Below are 20,177 nucleotides of genomic sequence, written 5' to 3' on the forward strand. Positions count from 1 at the left end.
ATAGTAGAAAAAATAATTCACACGGTATACAATTTTTAGATATTAAATGATTTATTCGCGATTACAAGAAAACTGCAAAAAAAGGGAAACACTTCATACCAATTCATAGACATAAGTACAATAGTCGGATTTTTAAAGTGTATTATCTTGTACGCTATTTAAAAAATGGACGAAGACGCGAACGCAGCTTTATTATTATCTCTACGTTATTATAATAGTGATGAACTTCAAAATATTGCTCAAGTTAGCAGGTATCATTATGTTAAGTATGCAAAATATATTTACATCTCATTTTAGAAAATATTAAATTATATTTTAATGCTGCAAATGTATTTACATGATAAATTGTATTGAAATATTATTTTACAATCGTAGATTATGGTATGTTTTCGCTACATATGAAAAAGCAATGAGAAATTTTACACATTGTATTATAGATGAATTAAAATTTAATCATCGTATACAATGGACTTTAAAAGATAGACACAATATAAACTTTTTTAATAAAATACCTTGCTTACAAATATGTTTTATAAATGATAAATATGACGTGAATTTACCAAGTGGTAAGATAAACATTAAAATATATATATTGTCCTCCAGAATATTGATATTTAAAGTATTGTAATTTTTTGAAGGGTGTCCTTGCAGAACTAAACAATTTAGTAGCTTCACAGTAAATTTGAAAAGTTATTATAATATAAAACAAGGAATAGAGATTAATCCTCATTTTACGCTTAATATTCCTATTACATCTTTGAAAGAATTAACAACATTCTCTTTTATTAATCATAGTATGGAAGATGAATATTCTAATGAACAACAAAACTTAAATTACGTTAATGACAAAATAGAAATAGAAACTTTGTTTGTTAAGGTTTACAAATGTTGCGAAACTCGTAAACCTAATTCAGTTGTTTTGATTATGTTATGCCAAAGTTGTTTTTTTTTAGAACTTTTGGATCTAATGGATGCTGTAGCGAGACGGTATTTATTAAATTTTATATATACTAGCTCATAAAAAAATACTTCATTAGTATTTAAAAATAATTAGAATGTTTTTTTTTATATAAGCATTCAAATGTATGATATAACTACTTGGGGTGCTACAATAGATGCACTATCAATTTGTCGATTCAGTTTACATAAGAATTATTGTAAAATTGATACCAAGTTCTTATTTATTTTTATAAATAAACCAGAAATAAGAAACTACGTGGGATTTTTAGATGAAAATTGCAACGACGAGAATAGTATCCGAGAAACATTTATAAGAATAAAAAGACAAATAGCGTTATCACTCTTCATGTCGTCAAATCCAATAGCTTTTATGCATGTTTCTTATTGTCGTTTAAAAGAATTGTATGCATTAGACACATCTATATTTAGAGAAGTATTTCCAAATGTATGTTTGTTTCCATTTTACGGTGACATATCATTTAACATAAACGGTTTAATTGGTAAGTATATTTTTGATAACAAACAAAAATATCTTATGTATTTACATAAGAAAAATCTAATCTTGAAAGATTATTTCAGATTTACTTGATGATCTGAATAAAGTTGCTATAAAAAATCCGAGAAAAATGACTAGTTTCATAATACTATATAATTATTAAATAGTATAAGAAATAATTTATACTTTGACAAAAGATTTTATTGTGTGTATGGATAATAAAATATATAGGGGGAGGAAAAAAGGCGTTTAAATTTTTTTGTACGCTTACGAGTAATATGTTATCTGTAATAATATCAAGTAATATGTTAACTGAAATATAAAATAATATTTTATCATACGGATATTATAATTTATTGTTTTTTTTTAATATGTTATTCGTAAAAATATCAAGTAATATGTTAACTGAAATATAAAATAATATTTTATTATATAGATATTATAATTTATTGTTTTTGTTTCTGTTTTTTTATTCGCAATCCTTTTGTTATAAATCATACAATGTATATCACTTTTTTATGAATTACCGTTTCCATTACCAGCAAATATCAAAATATTTAATAAAGTCTTTACTATAGGTATAATCTAATTGGTAAATTTTCCTCGTATTATATTTATTATTTACGTAAATTTACTTGGACTAATTTTCTGAAGACTTGTTCTACAATATTTTTGTTTATATGGTACTAAGTTTAGCACGACACACTAAGGTTGCTAGAATGAGCTAGTCTTTGTTCTCTACGTAATTACTTATTACTCCATAACAGTTAAATCTGACGGTTGATACAGTCAGGATTATTTAAATTCAGCAAAATCTTTCGTAATTCCACAACAGTATTAAACAATCTTGTAAGTATGAATCTTTAAAATAATATATACAGTGAGAAACTGTTAAAATCGTACGACACTTACTTTGTCTTTTCGGATTATAAATGTATTAAATACAAAAAAAAAAGAAAAGAAAAAAGAACATACTCGAGTATATTTTGAAGAAAATAAAATAAACTTTGTAGAAATAATTTGCATGAAATTTTGATCTTACAATCGTAGCTCTTGATACCAGATGGCTAAGAATGAAGACGAATTCGGAGATTGTATATATTATATTGAAGATAAATTAAGAGTAAATTATGGTTTACGATGGATTTTTAAAGATAGACGAACTAACTTTTTCGACAAAGTACCTTGCTTACAAATATGTTCTACAAATAATAATGACGAGATAAATTTACAAGATGGTAAGATGAACATTAAAATATATATATATATTATCCTTCACAGAATATTAATATTTAAAGTATTGTAATTTTTTGAAGGGTGTCCTTGCAGAACCAAACAATTTAGTAGCTTCACAATACATTTGAAAAGTTATTATAATATACGACACGGAAAAGATATAAATCCTCATTTCACGCTTAATTTCCCTACCAAATCTTTGTCAGAATTAACAACGTATGCATTTATCAATGAAAATTTGGCGGATAAATATTTTGGTAAAAAATTATGCTTCAATTACGATCGTGAGAAAAACGAATTAAATAGTATGATGGCCGAAATCAAAAGTTCTCTGAAACAATTCAACCCAAATACAACTGTCTTGATTATATTGTCCCAGTCTGAATATTTTATCAAATTTTTGGATATATTTCGTGATTTATTGGATTGCTGGTTATAAAACATTATTATTTATAAATAATTAATAATCCATTATTATATAAGAATAATTAGAATTTTGTTTATTATACAGGAGCTGTCCATTTAATGAAATGCTTATTTGGGGTGCTATAGTAGATATGTTATCAGTCTGTCGATTTAATTTAAATAAGCATTATTGCAGAATTGAAACAGAGGTGTTATTTATTTTCGTTAGTAATCCATCCTTAAAAGTTTACCCGGTGCATTTAGATGAACATTGCGATAGCGCGGAAAAAATTCAAATCAAATTGAAAGAAATGAAAGATGAAATGAAGTTATCGCTACATTCGATAGCTCTTATGCACATTTCTTATTTTCGTATGAGACTATTCTATGGATTGGATATTCATATATTTAAAAAAGTATTTCCAAATGTGTATTTGTTTACGTTTTACGGTGATGCATCATTTAGCGGATCATATTTAAAGGGTATGTAGAGTTTCTCAATAGAAAATAAAAATTTTTTTAATGCAATCAATATTGAAAAAAAAAAATGAAATTTTGAAAATTTATTCCAGAAACAATTATAATGAAAAAATTGCCTTTTTATAAAATTATTAATCTATATACAAATATTCTAATACTATCACATGATTAAATGGTAAAGAAAAATTGAAACTTTTGCAAAATTAATTGTGCATGTGAATAATAACATATGTAAGAGGGTAAAAAGTGTTAATATTTTCATATGTGCATCAATAAATATCAAGTAATGTGTTAATTGAAATATAAAATAATATTATTATATGGATATTTATTTATTGTTTTTATTTTCTTTCTTTTTTTGTCACTATTATTTTATAATAAATCATACAATGTGTATCACTTTTTCATCAATTATCATTTTCTAATAATTTAAATATTACTTGCATACCACTCGTCTAAATGGTTTAAATTCGTAACACACCTGATTACAATCTAATTGATTGATTTTTCTTGTAGTTATATTTTCCCTTTGTAGTATAGTTTACATTGAGAACATTACATTGAGAAAAGTTTAATTAAAATGTATCGATAAATCAATAAATAATTCAAATATTGAAATAAAAAGTAATAAAGTAGAAAAAACAAGATCAAGCAAATAAATTTAAATGATAAAACATATCTATTAATGAAAAAACATTCATTTGAAATTATTAGAATAATGATGATGATGATGATGATGATGAGGTGATTCCGATGATTTAATATCAACATTTCTCGTATAATTTAAAAGTATTCCTGGCCAAATGACATTATTATCTGCACAAACGGTAGATCTTTCGATCATTCTCGAAGGTCGATGTTTAATCATCTTGAAAGTTAAAATTCCTTTGGTAGTACCATCTTGATCCTTTCTGAATTCATCCTTAGATTCATAATTGAACCTTCCACTCTGATAATCCTTCCTATCCTCGGTATTTTCCTTCCTTATTTTCATATAATTATTATTCGTCTCGATCGTCCATTCAACTTCGTTCTTTTTACGATCAACCGATGATACTTCAGACATTTTCGAATTTAAATCGAGTTTAGACAAATCCACGACCGGCCATACGCCAACATTATTATCGTTGGATTCAAAATCATCTCTTGTATCATCATTGTCGAGATAAAATTGATCATCTATTGAATCGTAAACGAACGTTCGATCATCTTCATCATCAATTTCTTCAACTTCTTCAACTTCTTCAGCTTCTTTACTTACTTCTACCTCGATATCTTCATCCTCACAATCGAAAGATACATTTTCCTTCGAACCATCATCATCATCATCATCATCATCATTGTCATTAATTTTCGTAGGATTTTTCTTGCTATTTCTAATTTCACCGATAGTCTTGAAATAAATACTATGATCGTATCTATAATTTTCTAAACAAGTGCTATCCAAATTATCATTAGAACGATAACCGAGTACACTTTCACGATAATTATTGATTTTAGTTTCCTCTTCTTGGCGTGATCTGCGACGACTTCTTTTAAGTTTATGAAACGATGGATTCCAAGATGGATCCTCCTCGATGATTAATTTATTTGACGATATACTCCATCTTGAGTCATGTTCCTCGTGCATCGTCAAACGACCCTTAGATAATCTTTCAGATCTTAATCGATTGTATCCTCTTGCAAAAGCTGCCCATCTTTCGATTCTTTGAAAAACATATTCCGTTTCTTCGCTCCACCATTCGGATAAACCTTTATGAAACGGTACCATGTTGGTTTCCTCGCAACTCGTTGTTACTGCCATTATTCATTTGAAATTGTTCTTCTTTTAATCTTCTTGATTGATTGTTTTCTTGTAATCACATTATTGATATTAATTTCTTGTTTATTTTCTTTTTTTGGATTTAATGAACATTGTATGTCCGTGTGTATGTGTGTGTGTGTGTGTGATAAATCACAAACAAAAAAATTAACACGTAAAAGTGGGAACGATGTTTTCAAAGGAAATGCCTTGTCTTTGAATTTAGCACGATAATTTATAGTATTCCTAAAGAAGCACCATAAAAGTTCTGGAAGCCGTTAATAATCTTAGTTGGTAAGCTTAATTCCATTGACCCTGACCTTACCCACGTAATTCAATGTGTTCTTAACACGTAACATTTATATATATATATATAATTAAGAAAAGTATTGACAAGTACTACCTTTTACTTTCTTTTTCTAACGTCTTCCGCATAAATTTGTAAAAAAGTACGATTGATTTTTTTAATTTGTGGTATTGTTTTTCTTTTTTCTTTTTCTATCAAATAATTTTGTCGAATTAATTTTCTTTTCGAATTTTTTTAATCGAAACGTTTATAGAGTAGTTTGCGAAACAATAAATACAATAAATTTGTATAAACTTTACTTATGATATGACTGTTTTATAAGAAATAAAATAAAAACAAAAATCGTTTTTAATAAATTTTCTTTGAAAGATTTTCAATAAAGAAGTAGAAATATTTATCAGCCTCTACGCAATACGTATTTATCGTAGAAAGAAATAAAATAAAAGTAAAGAAAAGAGAAAAGACAATATTAAAAAAAGAACTGATGTGAGTTTATAGGAAACAATATGACTAAAAATTCATATTCTTTCGATTCTTCGAAAATTTAATACAATTTCTGATATGTATTGTATATAAAAAAATTAGAAAATAATTATAAAAATATTATTATTAAAATTCTACAAAAATGAACTCTGATCAATCGACATTTCAAACAAAACTATAAATACGACAAATGTTAATTGAACATTAAAAAAGAAAAAAAAAAAGAAAAGAAGTTTAGAAAAAATAAATTTTCGATAATCAACACCCGCGTTACAATAATGCAACGAAAATAATATTACTAATATTTATTAATTTTGACGATTCGACTCTAATAACGAACAAACAGAAAGATAAGACAACGACCAGAGAGGAGGAGAAAAAAAAATGAAAAAGAAATAGAGGTAGATTAAAATGGAAAAAAATAAGAGGAAAAAAAATACGTTGAGACGGGCGATTGTAATATAATTTTCAATAAACTGCCAATCATCGAGTACCTTTGGGGAATAAAAAAAGAACAACCGATTGAGTCAACTGCAGGGAAAAGAAAATTGTTTATCGCCCTACGTTCTAGAACTGTAGAGAATTAAAATTCAGGGAGCTTAACCTTCCTACGGGATGATAGACGGGGGATGAAGATCCTCGGCTATAAAAAGGCAGTGTTTACGAGCAGTATCAGTCATTTGCTTCGCGGTTTTCCATCTTCTATCATTACGTAAGTAAGTACTTACTATGATATATGCATAATCATAATCATTGACAATTTCATCATCCATAGAAATATTTTGTTTGTTCAAATTAATAATTGAAAGTATGTGAGTCGCGTTTTTTCGAAACACTATCAATCAAATCTTATTAGAATAAATTACAATTATAAATAAATTTCATATTTCATTTTTTGTTCTTCAATCATCATCATCATCATCATCATCATCATCCATAGAAATGCATTATAATATTTCAATTATATATTATAGCTATGAAACTGATTTTCGTGCTCTGTAGCATGTTTGCAATCATATGGTTACTTCATGGACAAGATGCTTCCGTTTCCAGAATATCTTTTCAACGTATACAAAGAAATCGTCCAATACACCTCGGGTAATCTCATACGTGCTATTAAAATCTATTTTTATAGGAATCATTCGTATGTCCTGCATCTTTTTCGTGCATTGTATTGTGCTCGTATCTATATGTTTTTTTTGTATGGTGTATTGTTTTATTCACTTCTTTTTTTAAATTAATTCATACGAATTATTGATATCGTCGATGGTGACTTTAAATAAATTAATATTGTAGATACGCTAGAAATGAAAAAACTGGAGACGGGGATCATTCAGATTCGAGTAAACAACTGCAAAACGTAGATTTTGATTACGGTTATATGAAATACGGAAAACGCAAAGAGGAGGAAGACGATATATACAGATTTATCAAATTTGGCGGACATACTGTGTGAGGAAATAAAAACAATTTGCGTTCGCAAGGAAGCGAGGGGAAAAAAAAATAAAAGAGCATATATATATACGTGTATATATAAAAATATACATAAGAATATAAAACATGGACATTTTTCTTATATTTTTTCTTTTTCTATAAAAAATCATCACGTATAATATAAACAATAGAATTGACTAATACTATTACCGATTATATCGGGGATATATGTATCTTTGTGTATTCATATATTTAACACTTGTAATTATTTGGCTATTCTTTTTGTTACTTGCAATGAGAGTGATATAAAAATTCATTTTTTTTATTAATCTTAGGAATTCTACTATCGTCAATTATCTTCTTCAACTTTATCTTTTTCATCTTCTTTATTCTAGTTCCAAAATTGTTCTCATTTTTTTCATAAAAAATGACTAAGAACAATACAATCTTGTCGATACATATATATATGTGCTCTTCTATTTATAACTATTTTTTTTGTTTGGCTTTTATTTATATTGCTCGTTTTAAAAATCATTAATGTTGCAATGTCAACACTATCTAATAATACTTTCTTTTATTAATTTGAACATTTTTCTACTGGTTTCCTTCTTTTTTCTTTATAGAACATCGCGTATAAATATATAAACGTGATTAGGTCGATATGTACATCTACATTATCATAAGTATAGTGATTTTACTCATCTGGTTATTATACTTATTTCTTGGTTTGAAAGTTATTAGTATTAGCATGACACGACCGCACAATGCTACCTTATTTTCTTACTTTGAAAATATATCTATTTTCTTTTCCTCTCATAGAAAATTGTCATCACGTATAAATACTCATATATAAGGACTATTAATTAATAACTATTAAATTTGATATTTTACTTTTTTATTTTTTGTTTTAATAGTTTCATTTAAAAATCATTAATTTTTTGCAAAATTTTACTACAATCGATTATTGTCTTCCGTTTCTTGTTCATTTACTAATTTATAATACGTTCCTCTATTTTGAATTAACTGCGAATGAGTGCCCATCTACAAAAAAGATAAAAAACAATTTAGTAGATGTAACTATTGTAGTATGTATATGATAATGTAGTAGCATTAGTGAAAATTACATAATGATTTAAAAAAAAAAATTTAAACAATAAAATAAACTGTACCTCGATGTAGTATATTGTAAAATGATTAATATATATCGATCATGAACATGAAACATTGATTCTTTTCGTATTTAAACCTACCTCCACGATAACACGAAAAATATCAGCCGATTTTATTTGTGTGTGTAATGGAGATATATTAAAATGTAAATAAAATGAAATATATATAATTATTAAATATAATATTTCTTGTAACATGATCAATATATATATAATAAATATAAAATTTGAATTGTGTGTGTGTGTGTGTGATTTATAGAAACGTACCTCGACGATAACACCACGATTCAATACGACGATGATATCAGCAGATTTAATTGTACTTAGTCTATGGGCAATAACTAATACAGTTCTACCCTTGGTAGCATTTTCTAATGCTTTTTGAACTACCCTTTCGCTCTCGTAATCTAATGCGCTATATATTTAAAATAAATATGACTTTATTAATAATAATAATAATAAATATATATATATTAAATATTAAAAAAATAATCATATTAAGATATATATATTATAGTATATACTAAATGTGGATCACCACATCATATGAGGTCGCCTAATTAAATTTGAGGCTCATAGAAATTCACAAGCAAAATAAAACAATTCATTATTGATATTTAATTAATTTTATACCTCGTAGCCTCGTCCAATATTAAAATTGATGGCCGCTTTAGTAAGGCTCTGGCAATAGCGATACGCTGTTTTTGTCCTCCAGACAATTGTGCACCCCTTTCTCCAACTTGAGTCTCATAACCACTTGGAAATTGCATTATAAATTCGTGAGCATTAGCTTCCTTCGCGACTTCTATAACCTGATGCATTTAATGCATAATATGCATAAATAATTATAAAATTGTTTCGATTTAAATGATATTTCATATTTTATTAGCTGCATTGAAAATGAATTCACCTCATCATCCGTAGCATCTTCTTTACCATATCTTATATTCTCCATTATACTTGTTGCAAATAGTATTGGCTCCTGATCTATATATCCTAATACTGAACCTCGTAAATAACTAGAATTTAGAGATCTAATGTCCCATTTATCTATCGAGATGCTACCCTCGTTGACGTCGTAAAATCTACATCAAAAATCAATGAATTATTATTTAATATAATAAATTACAACATACATATATATGCGTCTCGTTTTCTTCATTTGAAAAAATACATAAAGTAGAAAAAAACAAAATGTATACTCCATAGACATTTGTTTTATCCTTTTTTTTTTATCTTAACAATAAGAAGCATTAGTAAAAAAAATAGTATACCTTTCTAATAATGCAGCAATAGTTGATTTACCATTTCCGCTAGTACCGACGATAGCTACTGTTTTACCAGCAGGGATATCCAAATTAAAATTTTTCAAAATAACACGATCCGGTCGAGTTGGATAACTAAATTTAACATTTTTAAATTCTATATTTCCTGCCATAGAGTAATCTTTTATTACCTTTCCTCCAATCATCATTGGAGATGGTGGCATATTTAAGTACTGTGTAGAATAAAATTCATATAAAATTATAAGCAAAATACATGTACACAGAATGAATCAGTAGAAATTATCATTGAAAATAATTCTATTATTTTTTCTTTTACAGACAAAATACCAGTTAAATAATATTTTAATGAATGCTAAGAAGTATAGTTCGTAATACGAGTTACATAAGAAAAATTTTTTTCATTATTAGATGAGACCTGCAATTTTTTCATATGATAATTTTAACTGATTCATTTTAATATATAAAGTATATTGTATTTGTATATAGAAAGTAAAAATGATAAATTACTTCAAAAACTCGTGCACCAGCACTGGTTCCTCTCACATATGTTCCAAATAATAAAGATAATTGTACCAGAGATCTTTGAACAGTTTGCGTTGCCATCAAAAATGCCATGAGATCGCCAGACGTTAATTGTCCAGTAGACATTAAATGACCACCAAAATATAAGGTACAAAGTAAGATACTATTTAAAAATAAATTAGTTCCTGCTTGGAACAAACCAATACCAAATCCTAAATTTTCATATAATTTGGATGCATGCTCAACTTCTTTAGAAAATAATTCTGTTTCTCTTTTTTCTGCAGCGAAAGCTCTCACCTATAAAATAAATATAAATGTTATCATACACGTATAATATATTCGAATAAATTATAAAGTATAATATATTTGTTAGTATACCGTTCTTATGTTTTGAATAGCTTCTTCGCAGACAGCGGTAGCTTTAGCAATTTGGTTTTGCGCTTCAATAGACAACTTGCGTAAGCTTCTTCCTAAGAGGGTACCAATAAATATAACCGTTGGCAAACATAATAACATTGCAGCTGTTAAATGAGGTGATACCATTATTATAGAAATAACGCATCCAAAAATTTGCGTAGAACTTCTTAAGCCTTGTGATATACAGATTTTAAATGCGCTTTTGAAATCTTGGATATCACTCGTCAACCGACTTACTATTTCACCGGATCGATTCTTATCAAAGAATGCAACATCTTGAACAATGATAGATTTGAATACATCTTGACGTAATTTCATAGCAACTCTTTCACCAATGTGAGAAAGAGTATGAATATAGATGAAAGTAAAAAATGCCTGAAGAAAATGTACATTTTATTATATATTTTTTTAAAAGAATAAACAAGAAATTATATTGTTTATATTTATATATAAAAAATTTACATACTTGTGCAATATACATACGTGCCAATATGAATGCCGGTTTCAAAAGCATTTCTAAAGTATTCCTTGTAGAATTACCTTCCTTATCTTGAACTATTTTAGTTAATACGTTTATTATGTTACCAACAGATTGCGGTATCCAAATATTTAACATTGCAACTATAAGGGCACTCTAAAAAATAAAAAGTAGGAGAAGTATAATTCATAGTTTAACATAGTTATCAAAATACTATTACTTACTGATAGGGCAATTAACAATTGCCAAATATGAGGATACAGATACTTCAAAAAGCTTTTCCAATTAAATTGAGGTCCTACATCTTTTGTTTTATTAGAAATTTGTTTAATTGGTTCGCATTTCACTTGTTTTATACTATTCTTAATTATACAAACTGCAGATACTCCTAATGTACCCAAATAAATTGTAGAAATATTTGATACCCTCTTTGGTTTCTTGTACTCTTGTGTAACAAATTGTTTAATCTGAGAATTGAAATTCTTTTTAAATTGATGAACAACGTGCCCTGTTTTTTCCAATGCATAATTCACTAATGGTTTTCTGAAATATTAACTTAAAAATTAGATACTTTTTATATTTATCATCTACAGAACTAATAACAATGATTTAAATAAAAAATAATTACCTTGCAGTTAATGCAAAAATTGCTTGTTGTTTGTACAACACTATTCTCAATAGTGACATTTTGAATAAATAATATTATTTAAATAATATTTAAAATACGTATCATAACACTGTACATATATGTATGAAAATTATTTTTTTTTTTTTTTAATGAGTTAATATTAATATTAACTCATTAAATTTTGTATAGGTTGAGGAAATATATCACTTTTGTAAGCTATAGAATGAAACATATTTATAAACATATTATTATAATTAATACAGTGTCTAAAGTTAATATGACTTAACCTTAAACTAATTTCCAAGAACAGCGCCATTATTTTTTCATGTCATGCATGTAGTTGCAGCGCACGTTGTTAGATGGCATTAGTGAGTACAGGTGTGACACAAAGGACAATTCAATTAAAACTTTTTTTTTTATTTTTTTGTTTATTATATTAAAAATATTTCTATATAATCCTCTAACTTTTTTATTTGATATTGTTTATAAGAATATATATATATATTTATATAAATATATTTAAAGATATAAAAAGTTTTGCTGAGTAACTTACAGAACAGTTTTGATTACGGTGTATCAATAAATTAGCAATAATAAATAAATAATGAATTTATTCGTGCGCGTAGCACAATGAGAAAATGCAAAGTTCAACGTTTTAATTAACACTCTAATTAAATATTTAAATTTCTTTAGAGCGACGAATTTAAATAATCTAATAAAAAGAAATATTAAAAATAAACGAATGTATTATAATTCTTAAATATTTATCAATGAAAATCAATCTATACAAAAAATTGATCAAAATAATCAATAAATATTTATTAATGAATACACCAATCTATTTAAAAAATGATTAAATTAATCCACGAACAAATAAGATTTTAAAAATTTCCCCCACATAAAAATCATACTTTTATTTTCGTCTAAGAAACTTATCTGGTCTCAGAAATACAAAGAGAAAAATACAAGAATAAATATAACTAAAATATAAATTAAATTCTTGTATCATCCCTTATTATTTTTACAAGCTGAAAGGGTAGACAATATTATCAACTAATTAAAACAAATGTTGGAAAAGTAAGAAAAAGAAAAAAATAATTAAAATAAATAGCATTCCTCTAACATCCCTTGTTAGGTCTACTTGAGTATTTACTAAAAGATATATAAAAAATGATGAAAGATTAATATCAACAATTAAGAGAAAAAATAATAAAAATAAATAAGATTCCGTTAAAACATCCCCCTTCCTCCGTGTAATTTTTAAATATAAACAATTACCTAAATGTTTGTTACGACAATAGTAAAAAAAGAAAAATACAGAAACAAACCAATAGAAAAAAAGAAAAAAAAAAGAAAAAGAAAAGAATAGTTAAAGGTATAAAATGTCTGGAGGATAACATTATCGGCGAAGACAGACGTTGGGATATAAACGAGCTAGTTCGCTTCTATGGTTATCAAGATCGCGTGTCATTGGCAGTCTCAGCGTGTAGTACTTTACGAAGTGCTTAATACTACCCTCCATAGAGCGTTGAATACGCAAGAGCGCGTATTTCAGAGTGGAGGTAATAGCCGCACGGGCAATTAAACGTGGCAAATGCATAAATACACGTTATTAACTTTGCGCTCAAAGAGCCTCGCTCAGAACGATTAGGTCTTTCAAGACTCAACCGTTCACCCTAAACCTCTACCCCTAACAGAAGGAGCTAGAAAAGGACGAAGAGGTGGAAGAGGAGAAGGTGGAGAAAGAGGAGCAGTAGGAGGAGGAGGAGGAGGAGGAGGAGTAATTTCAGACGTTTTTTATCCACAGCATCATGTGTATTACCTTCTTCTGATCAAAGCCTCTCAAACCCCCCCTTTACGTTCTCAACCAACTACAACAGAAACGCATTTCGCCTTCTGTATACTCCCGACTTTTGTTTTCCGCTACACTTTTTTTTTCTCCCCCTTATCCTTTAGTATTCCGTATTTTCTTTTTTTTCTTCTTTTTTTTAATTTTATAGTATATGTTGGTTCTATATCATAGACTTGGGATAAGAATAAATTAAAAAAAAAAATAAAAAAGAAGGGAATTTATATATATAAAAGGAAAGGGATTTATGTACAAAAAGGAATAAATATGAAAGAAGAAGAAGAAGAAATAAATGAAGAGGGTTTAGTCGTGGTATAAGAATAAAGTTATGATCGATTTGAAAGGATTTGAAGAAATCCCTGCTTTAAAATCATCCGGTATAAACTGGAAACACAAGTATCTGAGTCGAGGTCATCCTCTTGACCCAAATTCCGGAAGCAAAAACGAGACATGGCGACTGGTTCATGTATGAACGATATTTATATATGCACACACACACACACACATATATATATAAATACATAAATATATATATATATATGTGCATCGTTTACCATGGAAGGAATGACGATATCATCGTTCAGAATTACTGAATGCTTTAACATGGCTGAGGGTAGAAAAGGCATGAGATTTCCTGGAGAAGTACAAGTGCGATAGAAAGAGAAATATAGGAAGGGAATAAGAGAAGAAGAGGGTGGATAAAGCTCGGTTATATTCGCGATATCTGTGATAGTTCGTGGTGCTGTGGGCCGATAGAAGAATGGACCAAATGAAGCCTCCTAAATTTCAACACCCTCTTTGCCGCCTCTGTCTCTCGTCCCAGAGAGACAGGAGCACCTCCGTTCAACCCACCCTCCCTCCTCCCTTCCTCCCTGCTATTCCTCCCCACTCTGTTTCTCTTCATTTCTCTCTGTCTCTATCTCTTTCCGTTTTACGGCCAGTAGGTATTCTCGTATCCATGAACAACACACGCGGTGTGTGCAGGTGCAGGGGTGGCGATGACGTAAAGTCAGCGTGGGCCAATGGACTGGCTCCTAGTCGAGCTCTTCGGGGTTGGGAGGATCAGTATTGGGCGTGGCTCGAGGGATCGTGCTGATATTCTAGGGTGGGGGTTGCCGAAGTGTGCCCCGGGGTGTAATATCATACCGCTAGGTGGATAAATAGACGCACGAAGAGACGAAGGGAAAAGCGAGCAGGATAGACGGATAGGAGAGGAGAGGAGAGAGAGAGAGAGAGAGGGAGAGAGAGAACTCGAGAGGGCGACACGAGAGGGAGGAAATGAGGAAAGGGTCGCGTACGGAACATCGCTCGAGGCTGAGGTGCGGGATCTGAAGAGGAACGAAGAGGAGAGAACGGAATGGCGGGCTAGCTTAAGGGAAAGAGAAAGATAAAGATAGAGAGAGGGAATGAGAGAGAAAGAGAGACAGAGAGAGAAGGTGGAATTGGGTGGTCGTGTGATGCTCGGGAGACTAGAACAAATAATGGTTGTAGTCAGCCTCAGCTTCTGAGGTATTTTCCAGCCGCGCGAGTTATACGTATCCGACGAGAACACGCTCATAGAACGAACGAACGAACGAATGAACGAATGAACGAATGTGTTACGTGTCCGAGCTTAAACCCTTCTACCCTATCCACTGCGAGATGTTGCACTAAGGTATATCCTTCCTAAACCACACCGTCGACTCGTTAACTTACTACTCGTTATCTATGCCAAAGGGTAAAATGCTAAAAGTTATCTCTTTCGAGTACTTCAAACACTTTGTTCACCTTTATTTTTCTTTTTTTTCTACTTCTACTTCTTCTTCTTCTTTTTCTTTTCTTTTATTTATTCTCTACTTTTATTATTATTATTATTTTTTTTTTTTTTTATTTTGTTCAATATAAATCGAAGTAGGATTCTTTCGTCGTTGCAAATTAATCCATTACTTTTTTTTTTTTTTTTTTGCCGATAAGATTAATACCTTTGGAATATGATATATACAAAAATATGCAGATGTTTGTGGTATTTTGATATTGTAATCGGAGAGAGAGAGAGTAAGATTAAATAATGTGCTGATTTTTCTTACGTCAGTCGAGGTGGAAAGAATTTTTTTTGTCTTACTTCTTTTTTTTTTTAAATATTATTAGATGCGTTATATTACATTCATTTCTGTGCTATTTATAATGACGATTGTAAAGAATATTATTTAAATATTAGCAACAACAACAATTAAAAAAAATATTGAATATTATAAGAATATTATCAGACAATTTGATTTTCCGTTTTTTGATGACAATGAAGAAGAACATCAATCGTTGGAATAGGTATTATCGAAAAATAAGCACTTCTTCCTCTTTTATCGGCTTTTAGATTACGTTACATGATTATTTCATTGCATTAGGGTCGATGACGTTGTTGAGAAGTATTTCGATTAAGAGTATCGCCGAGTGTAAAATCCATCGTTTTATTTGTCGACGACGGAATAATTTAATGCCAACGAAGAGAGAGAGAGAGAGAGAGAGAATCATATCGGTAGATAGGGGTAGTGGGGGTGAGGGTGGGGGGGTGATAGTCTGACAATGAGAGAAACCAAGCCATCATCGGGAAAAGCTGGCATGCCTAGCTGCCTGCTATCGTCTCGCATGCGATTTTGTAGAATGCTGAGTGCAATGTGTAGCGGAACAGGATGTTGTCAGCTGAAATTAAATTTTCCTCCTGGAGCGGCGGGTCGCTCGGCAACCCGATATTGTGAGAGTTAAGCCGCGTGCACACCGACCGATTTCTCTAAAGACAATGTTGTTATCAACATGCATGCAAACCATCCTATCCAAATCTAATAACATTTGTTATATATATATATTATATATTATATGTATGTGTGTATCTTCTATAGAGTACATATATGTATTTCATATTTTATACATTATCCTATATATTGTAATATACGTAATATTGTATAATTTATATGATAAATATATCATATATTATATCTTATATAATATATTTTATAGAATATTTAATAGTATACCTTTTATCAAATGTATGTGTATATGGTATATCCTATAGTGGTGTATATTTGATACAGTATACTATATGAATAGTTTATTATACAATTTTCTGTTAAATAAGTGATATATTTGTGTACTCTTGTATTTTACAATAACATCATCCTTGGATTATTTCTTATTATATTAATGTTATTTATATGAACATTGTCTTTGAAAAATGAATTTCTTTTTAATCATATTATGAAGTAACCGTAACGTATATATTTCTTGCCAACTTGCAGATTGATAAGCTATCTTACATTTGTTTCTTGACTAAAGTTTCAAGTTAAACATACATCTGATGATGTTTCAAACGAATCACCAAGTCAGTAGTTGATTACTCCTTGCCCCTTATTTTCATACGAGCACGTTAAATTTACTGATTTTAATACTCATTGTCAGACTAAATACAATTTTGTAAAATGGAACGCGTTATGATTGTTCTACCAACGGAGACGAAGTCATCTTCTTCATTCCTTTTTCATTTTCCTTTTTCTTCTTCTTCTACTACTACTTCTTATTCTTCCTCGTTCGTTCGTTCGTTCGTTCTTTCGTTTCTTTGTCCGGTCTTTTTCAATGGTTCTGAAAGTCCCACCCTCTGATACAATCAACTTCAAGGGTGCACGGAACCGAGGTAGCCATTTATCCGCTACCCTGAGAGTAACCAAGCAGGGAAAGTCCAAGAAAACTCTGTGCCCCTGCCATTCCAGGATACTTTTTACAGAAACAGATTTTGTTTGAAATCTACGACTCATAGAAATCATTCTTCTTCTTCTCTTGTCTTTCATTTATACTCTCTTTCTCTCTCTCTGTGTCTCTCTCTCTCTCTCTGTCTATCTTTTTCTTTTTCTTTTTCTTTTTCTTTAAACTACTTCTTATCTGATAATTAGAAGAGAAGACAAAAAAAAAACAGAGATAAGAAATTAAACATTTGTCATCTATAATAAATCTTTATCATTTATTTATTTATTTGTTCTTTTTCTCTTTTCTTTTTTATTGTTTATTTTATTAATACCCATTCTTGTTCGAAAAGATTTAAAAATGAATACAAAAAGTTTGAACTCCCGAGTAATATTCTAAAATAATTATTCTTTTCACATGAAACGAACGTACGAAATATTATATGAAAATAAATCGAATAACAAAAAAGAAATATGATTATTTTCCAATGAGAAAATATTTGATTTTTATTTTATTTATTTATTTATTTAATAATATTTTATTGAGCTTAGAGCCTAGGCTCCCTAAAGGCCATTAATTACAGTAAAGTACAATATAATGTATAGATAAAACAAAACAAAAATGAAAATTATGTAATTATTATTAAATTTATCATTATATTAGTAGTAACGCACAGTAAGTAGATAAATGTAAAAAGAAAATAGTAAATAATAAATAAAAGTATAATAGTTCTATAATAGTGGTATAGTAGTATTGGTTCAAAACAATAAACATTATTATTTTTATTTTTATATTTGATTATATTTAAGGTAAAAGCCCCCTCGGTTGGCCAGTTAAGCCGTTTTCTTTTTTAGAAAAATTATATTCATTCAATAAAATAACTTACATCTAAACTAATGGTTTAACCTGTAAACTTGAGCTTTCAGCTTTGAATAAAAATAAAGAAAAGACAAATTATTCATAAATATTTTAATAATAAATTAAAAAAAACATAGATTTGCAATGTCCCTATTTTTAGCCAACTTTCTCCCTCTTTTGGCCACGCATGTCCCCTCATTTGGCCATGTTTCCTATTTAAAATATAAATAATTAATTAATAACTAATTTATTAAATAAATCAAAATTGAATAATTCAAAACTCGTGTAGAAAGAAATTAATTACTCATAAGTATTAAAAAAACTAGTTGAATACTTTATGTACAAATATATATAACCTCAAAGCGAATAGCCATAAGTTGGCTAATGATAAAAACAGAGGCAATAATACTGTCTCCATGCTTGGCCACCATATTTTATTGGAGAATAATTAAAAATCACTTAATTTTCAATTTCTATAATAATTTTAAGCTATGTTAATTGCAGAAAAAAAAAATTTTGGTTGCTATTGTCAAAATGAAATATATAGGTTAATAAAAATCACAGTATCCTTACCTTACTTAACAAGAAACCATCCAAAAACAGAAGTCTTGCACAACTTTATTTTGTTTCGTTTTTAAATATATTTTTAAAATAATCCGAATTACTTTCAATGATATTTTAAAATTAGAATTTTTTTGTTTAAAAAACTGTCACCATGTGCACATCAGCATATAATTTATAATCACTGTTGTGGCATAAAGTGGCCAATAGAGGGGCCTGGCCAACCGAGGGGGCTTTTACCTTAGTATATAAAATATATATATAGTATATTTTTATATTTTATTATTATATTTAGTATATAAAAATCATGATGACGCATGAATAAAATAGGATCGAGTTAACAGTAGTGAGTCTCACATACGGTAATAATAATCATACTGATCTAAGTTAGGATGCTAAGGTAAGAAATATGTATAAAGGGGAAAATCGTTCGTGATCTCAAACAAATCGTCGCTCACACCCCACAGTTTAACGAGATCTAATACCCCATAATAATTTATAGTGATAACCACCCCACATGTATTCATTGGATGCTAAATGGAAGGAAGGAAGGAAGGGTCTTCCAAAATTGAGAGAGAGAGAGAGAGAGAGAATGAGAGGGAAGAAAAATCATTGATCTTTCGATGAATCAAACTTTTACTCAACCGAGTTTAATGTTTAAGCCACATAGGACAGACCCATTGGCGATGACAATAGTTTCCATAGAAATTCGTATGATACCTTCCTCACGACAAATATGTTTGTATTCCTACCATAAAATGACTTTACCTTAACCGAATAATACGACGAATCTTCTAATAAATAATCTCCAGAATATATGGGATCGAATATTATTAATGTCTTTTCTATTTTAAGAGAACGATTTCTCTCAATCATTTTCCTTGATCCCGTGGATCAAGAACAACGCTTTATGGTTTAGTCTCGGAAACTATTTCTTATTTTTCTCCAATGATTTTTATTGATCGTATACAATAATTATTAATAAAAATCAAACGAGAAGGATTTTTACGAATTACAAAATTTATAACAAAATTTCACAATTGTTTCCTTCACTTCATTCCACTTTATTTCCATCCCTTTTATCTAATTAATTATATAT

The 20,177-nt window shown here is 28.9% G+C and overlaps 3 protein-coding genes and 1 long non-coding RNA gene across 7 annotated transcripts; 2 read left to right on the forward strand and 2 right to left on the reverse strand.

Annotated features, from left to right (window-relative positions):
- Positions 1 to 4,259: 4,259 nt before the first annotated feature.
- On the reverse strand, positions 4,260 to 5,640 carry LOC122518901 (MATH and LRR domain-containing protein PFE0570w-like). Its single transcript, XM_043638048.1, has one exon. The coding sequence runs from the start codon at positions 5,379 to 5,381 to the stop codon at positions 4,275 to 4,277; it is 1,107 nt and encodes a 368-aa protein (XP_043493983.1). The 5' UTR covers positions 5,382 to 5,640; the 3' UTR covers positions 4,260 to 4,274.
- Positions 5,641 to 6,305: 665 nt separating this feature from the next.
- On the forward strand, positions 6,306 to 7,680 carry LOC122518913. 4 transcript variants are annotated; one of them, XR_006304178.1, is made up of 3 exons: positions 6,306 to 6,884; positions 7,143 to 7,266; positions 7,465 to 7,564. XR_006304178.1 is itself a non-coding variant. In XM_043638065.1 (3 exons), the coding sequence occupies exons 1-3, from the start codon at positions 6,798 to 6,800 to the stop codon at positions 7,622 to 7,624; spliced, it is 339 nt and encodes a 112-aa protein (XP_043494000.1). In that variant the 5' UTR covers positions 6,306 to 6,797; the 3' UTR covers positions 7,625 to 7,680. The 4 variants fall into 4 exon arrangements, 1 of the variants encoding a protein (XP_043494000.1); XR_006304180.1 differs by having other exon boundaries at positions 7,171 to 7,266; XR_006304179.1 differs by having other exon boundaries at positions 6,306 to 6,880.
- A 311-nt stretch (positions 7,681 to 7,991) lies between these two features.
- On the reverse strand, positions 7,992 to 12,407 carry LOC122518914 (mitochondrial potassium channel ATP-binding subunit). Its single transcript, XM_043638066.1, has 10 exons — positions 12,103 to 12,407; positions 11,699 to 12,017; positions 11,463 to 11,630; positions 10,958 to 11,371; positions 10,565 to 10,876; positions 10,046 to 10,269; positions 9,682 to 9,856; positions 9,405 to 9,583; positions 9,039 to 9,186; positions 7,992 to 8,643 (listed from the first exon to the last, which is right to left on the reverse strand). The coding sequence occupies exons 1-10, from the start codon at positions 12,159 to 12,161 to the stop codon at positions 8,554 to 8,556; spliced, it is 2,088 nt and encodes a 695-aa protein (XP_043494001.1). The 5' UTR covers positions 12,162 to 12,407; the 3' UTR covers positions 7,992 to 8,553.
- Positions 12,408 to 15,552: 3,145 nt separating this feature from the next.
- Positions 15,553 to 19,911, forward strand: LOC122518911. Its single transcript, XR_006304177.1, has 2 exons — positions 15,553 to 15,605; positions 19,581 to 19,911. It is a non-coding gene; the product is annotated as an uncharacterized LOC122518911 (long non-coding RNA).
- The last annotated feature ends 266 nt before the right edge of the window (positions 19,912 to 20,177 follow it).

This window comes from Polistes fuscatus, unplaced genomic scaffold (genome assembly GCF_010416935.1).
Source record: "Polistes fuscatus isolate 324 unplaced genomic scaffold, CU_Pfus_HIC Scaffold27, whole genome shotgun sequence".
NCBI classification, from domain to species: Eukaryota; Metazoa; Arthropoda; class Insecta; order Hymenoptera; family Vespidae; genus Polistes; species Polistes fuscatus.

Coding starts and splice junctions, on each gene's coding strand:
- LOC122518901 (XM_043638048.1), bottom strand. CDS start 5,381: ATGGCAGTAACAACGAGTTGCGAGGAAACCAACATGGTACCGTTTCAT.
- LOC122518913 (XM_043638065.1), top strand. CDS start 6,798: ATGAAGATCCTCGGCTATAAAAAGGCAGTGTTTACGAGCAGTATCAGT. Junction 6,881..7,170: donor TTTCCATCTTCTATCATTAC/GTAAGTAAGTAC, acceptor CGTGCTCTGTAG/CATGTTTGCAATCATATGGT. Junction 7,267..7,464: donor AATCGTCCAATACACCTCGG/GTAATCTCATAC, acceptor TTAATATTGTAG/ATACGCTAGAAATGAAAAAA.
- LOC122518914 (XM_043638066.1), bottom strand. CDS start 12,161: ATGTCACTATTGAGAATAGTGTTGTACAAACAACAAGCAATTTTTGCA. Junction 10,270..10,564: donor CTGGTGCACGAGTTTTTGAA/GTAATTTATCAT, acceptor TATTCTACACAG/TACTTAAATATGCCACCATC. Junction 9,584..9,681: donor AAGATGCTACGGATGATGAG/GTGAATTCATTT, acceptor TAAATGCATCAG/GTTATAGAAGTCGCGAAGGA.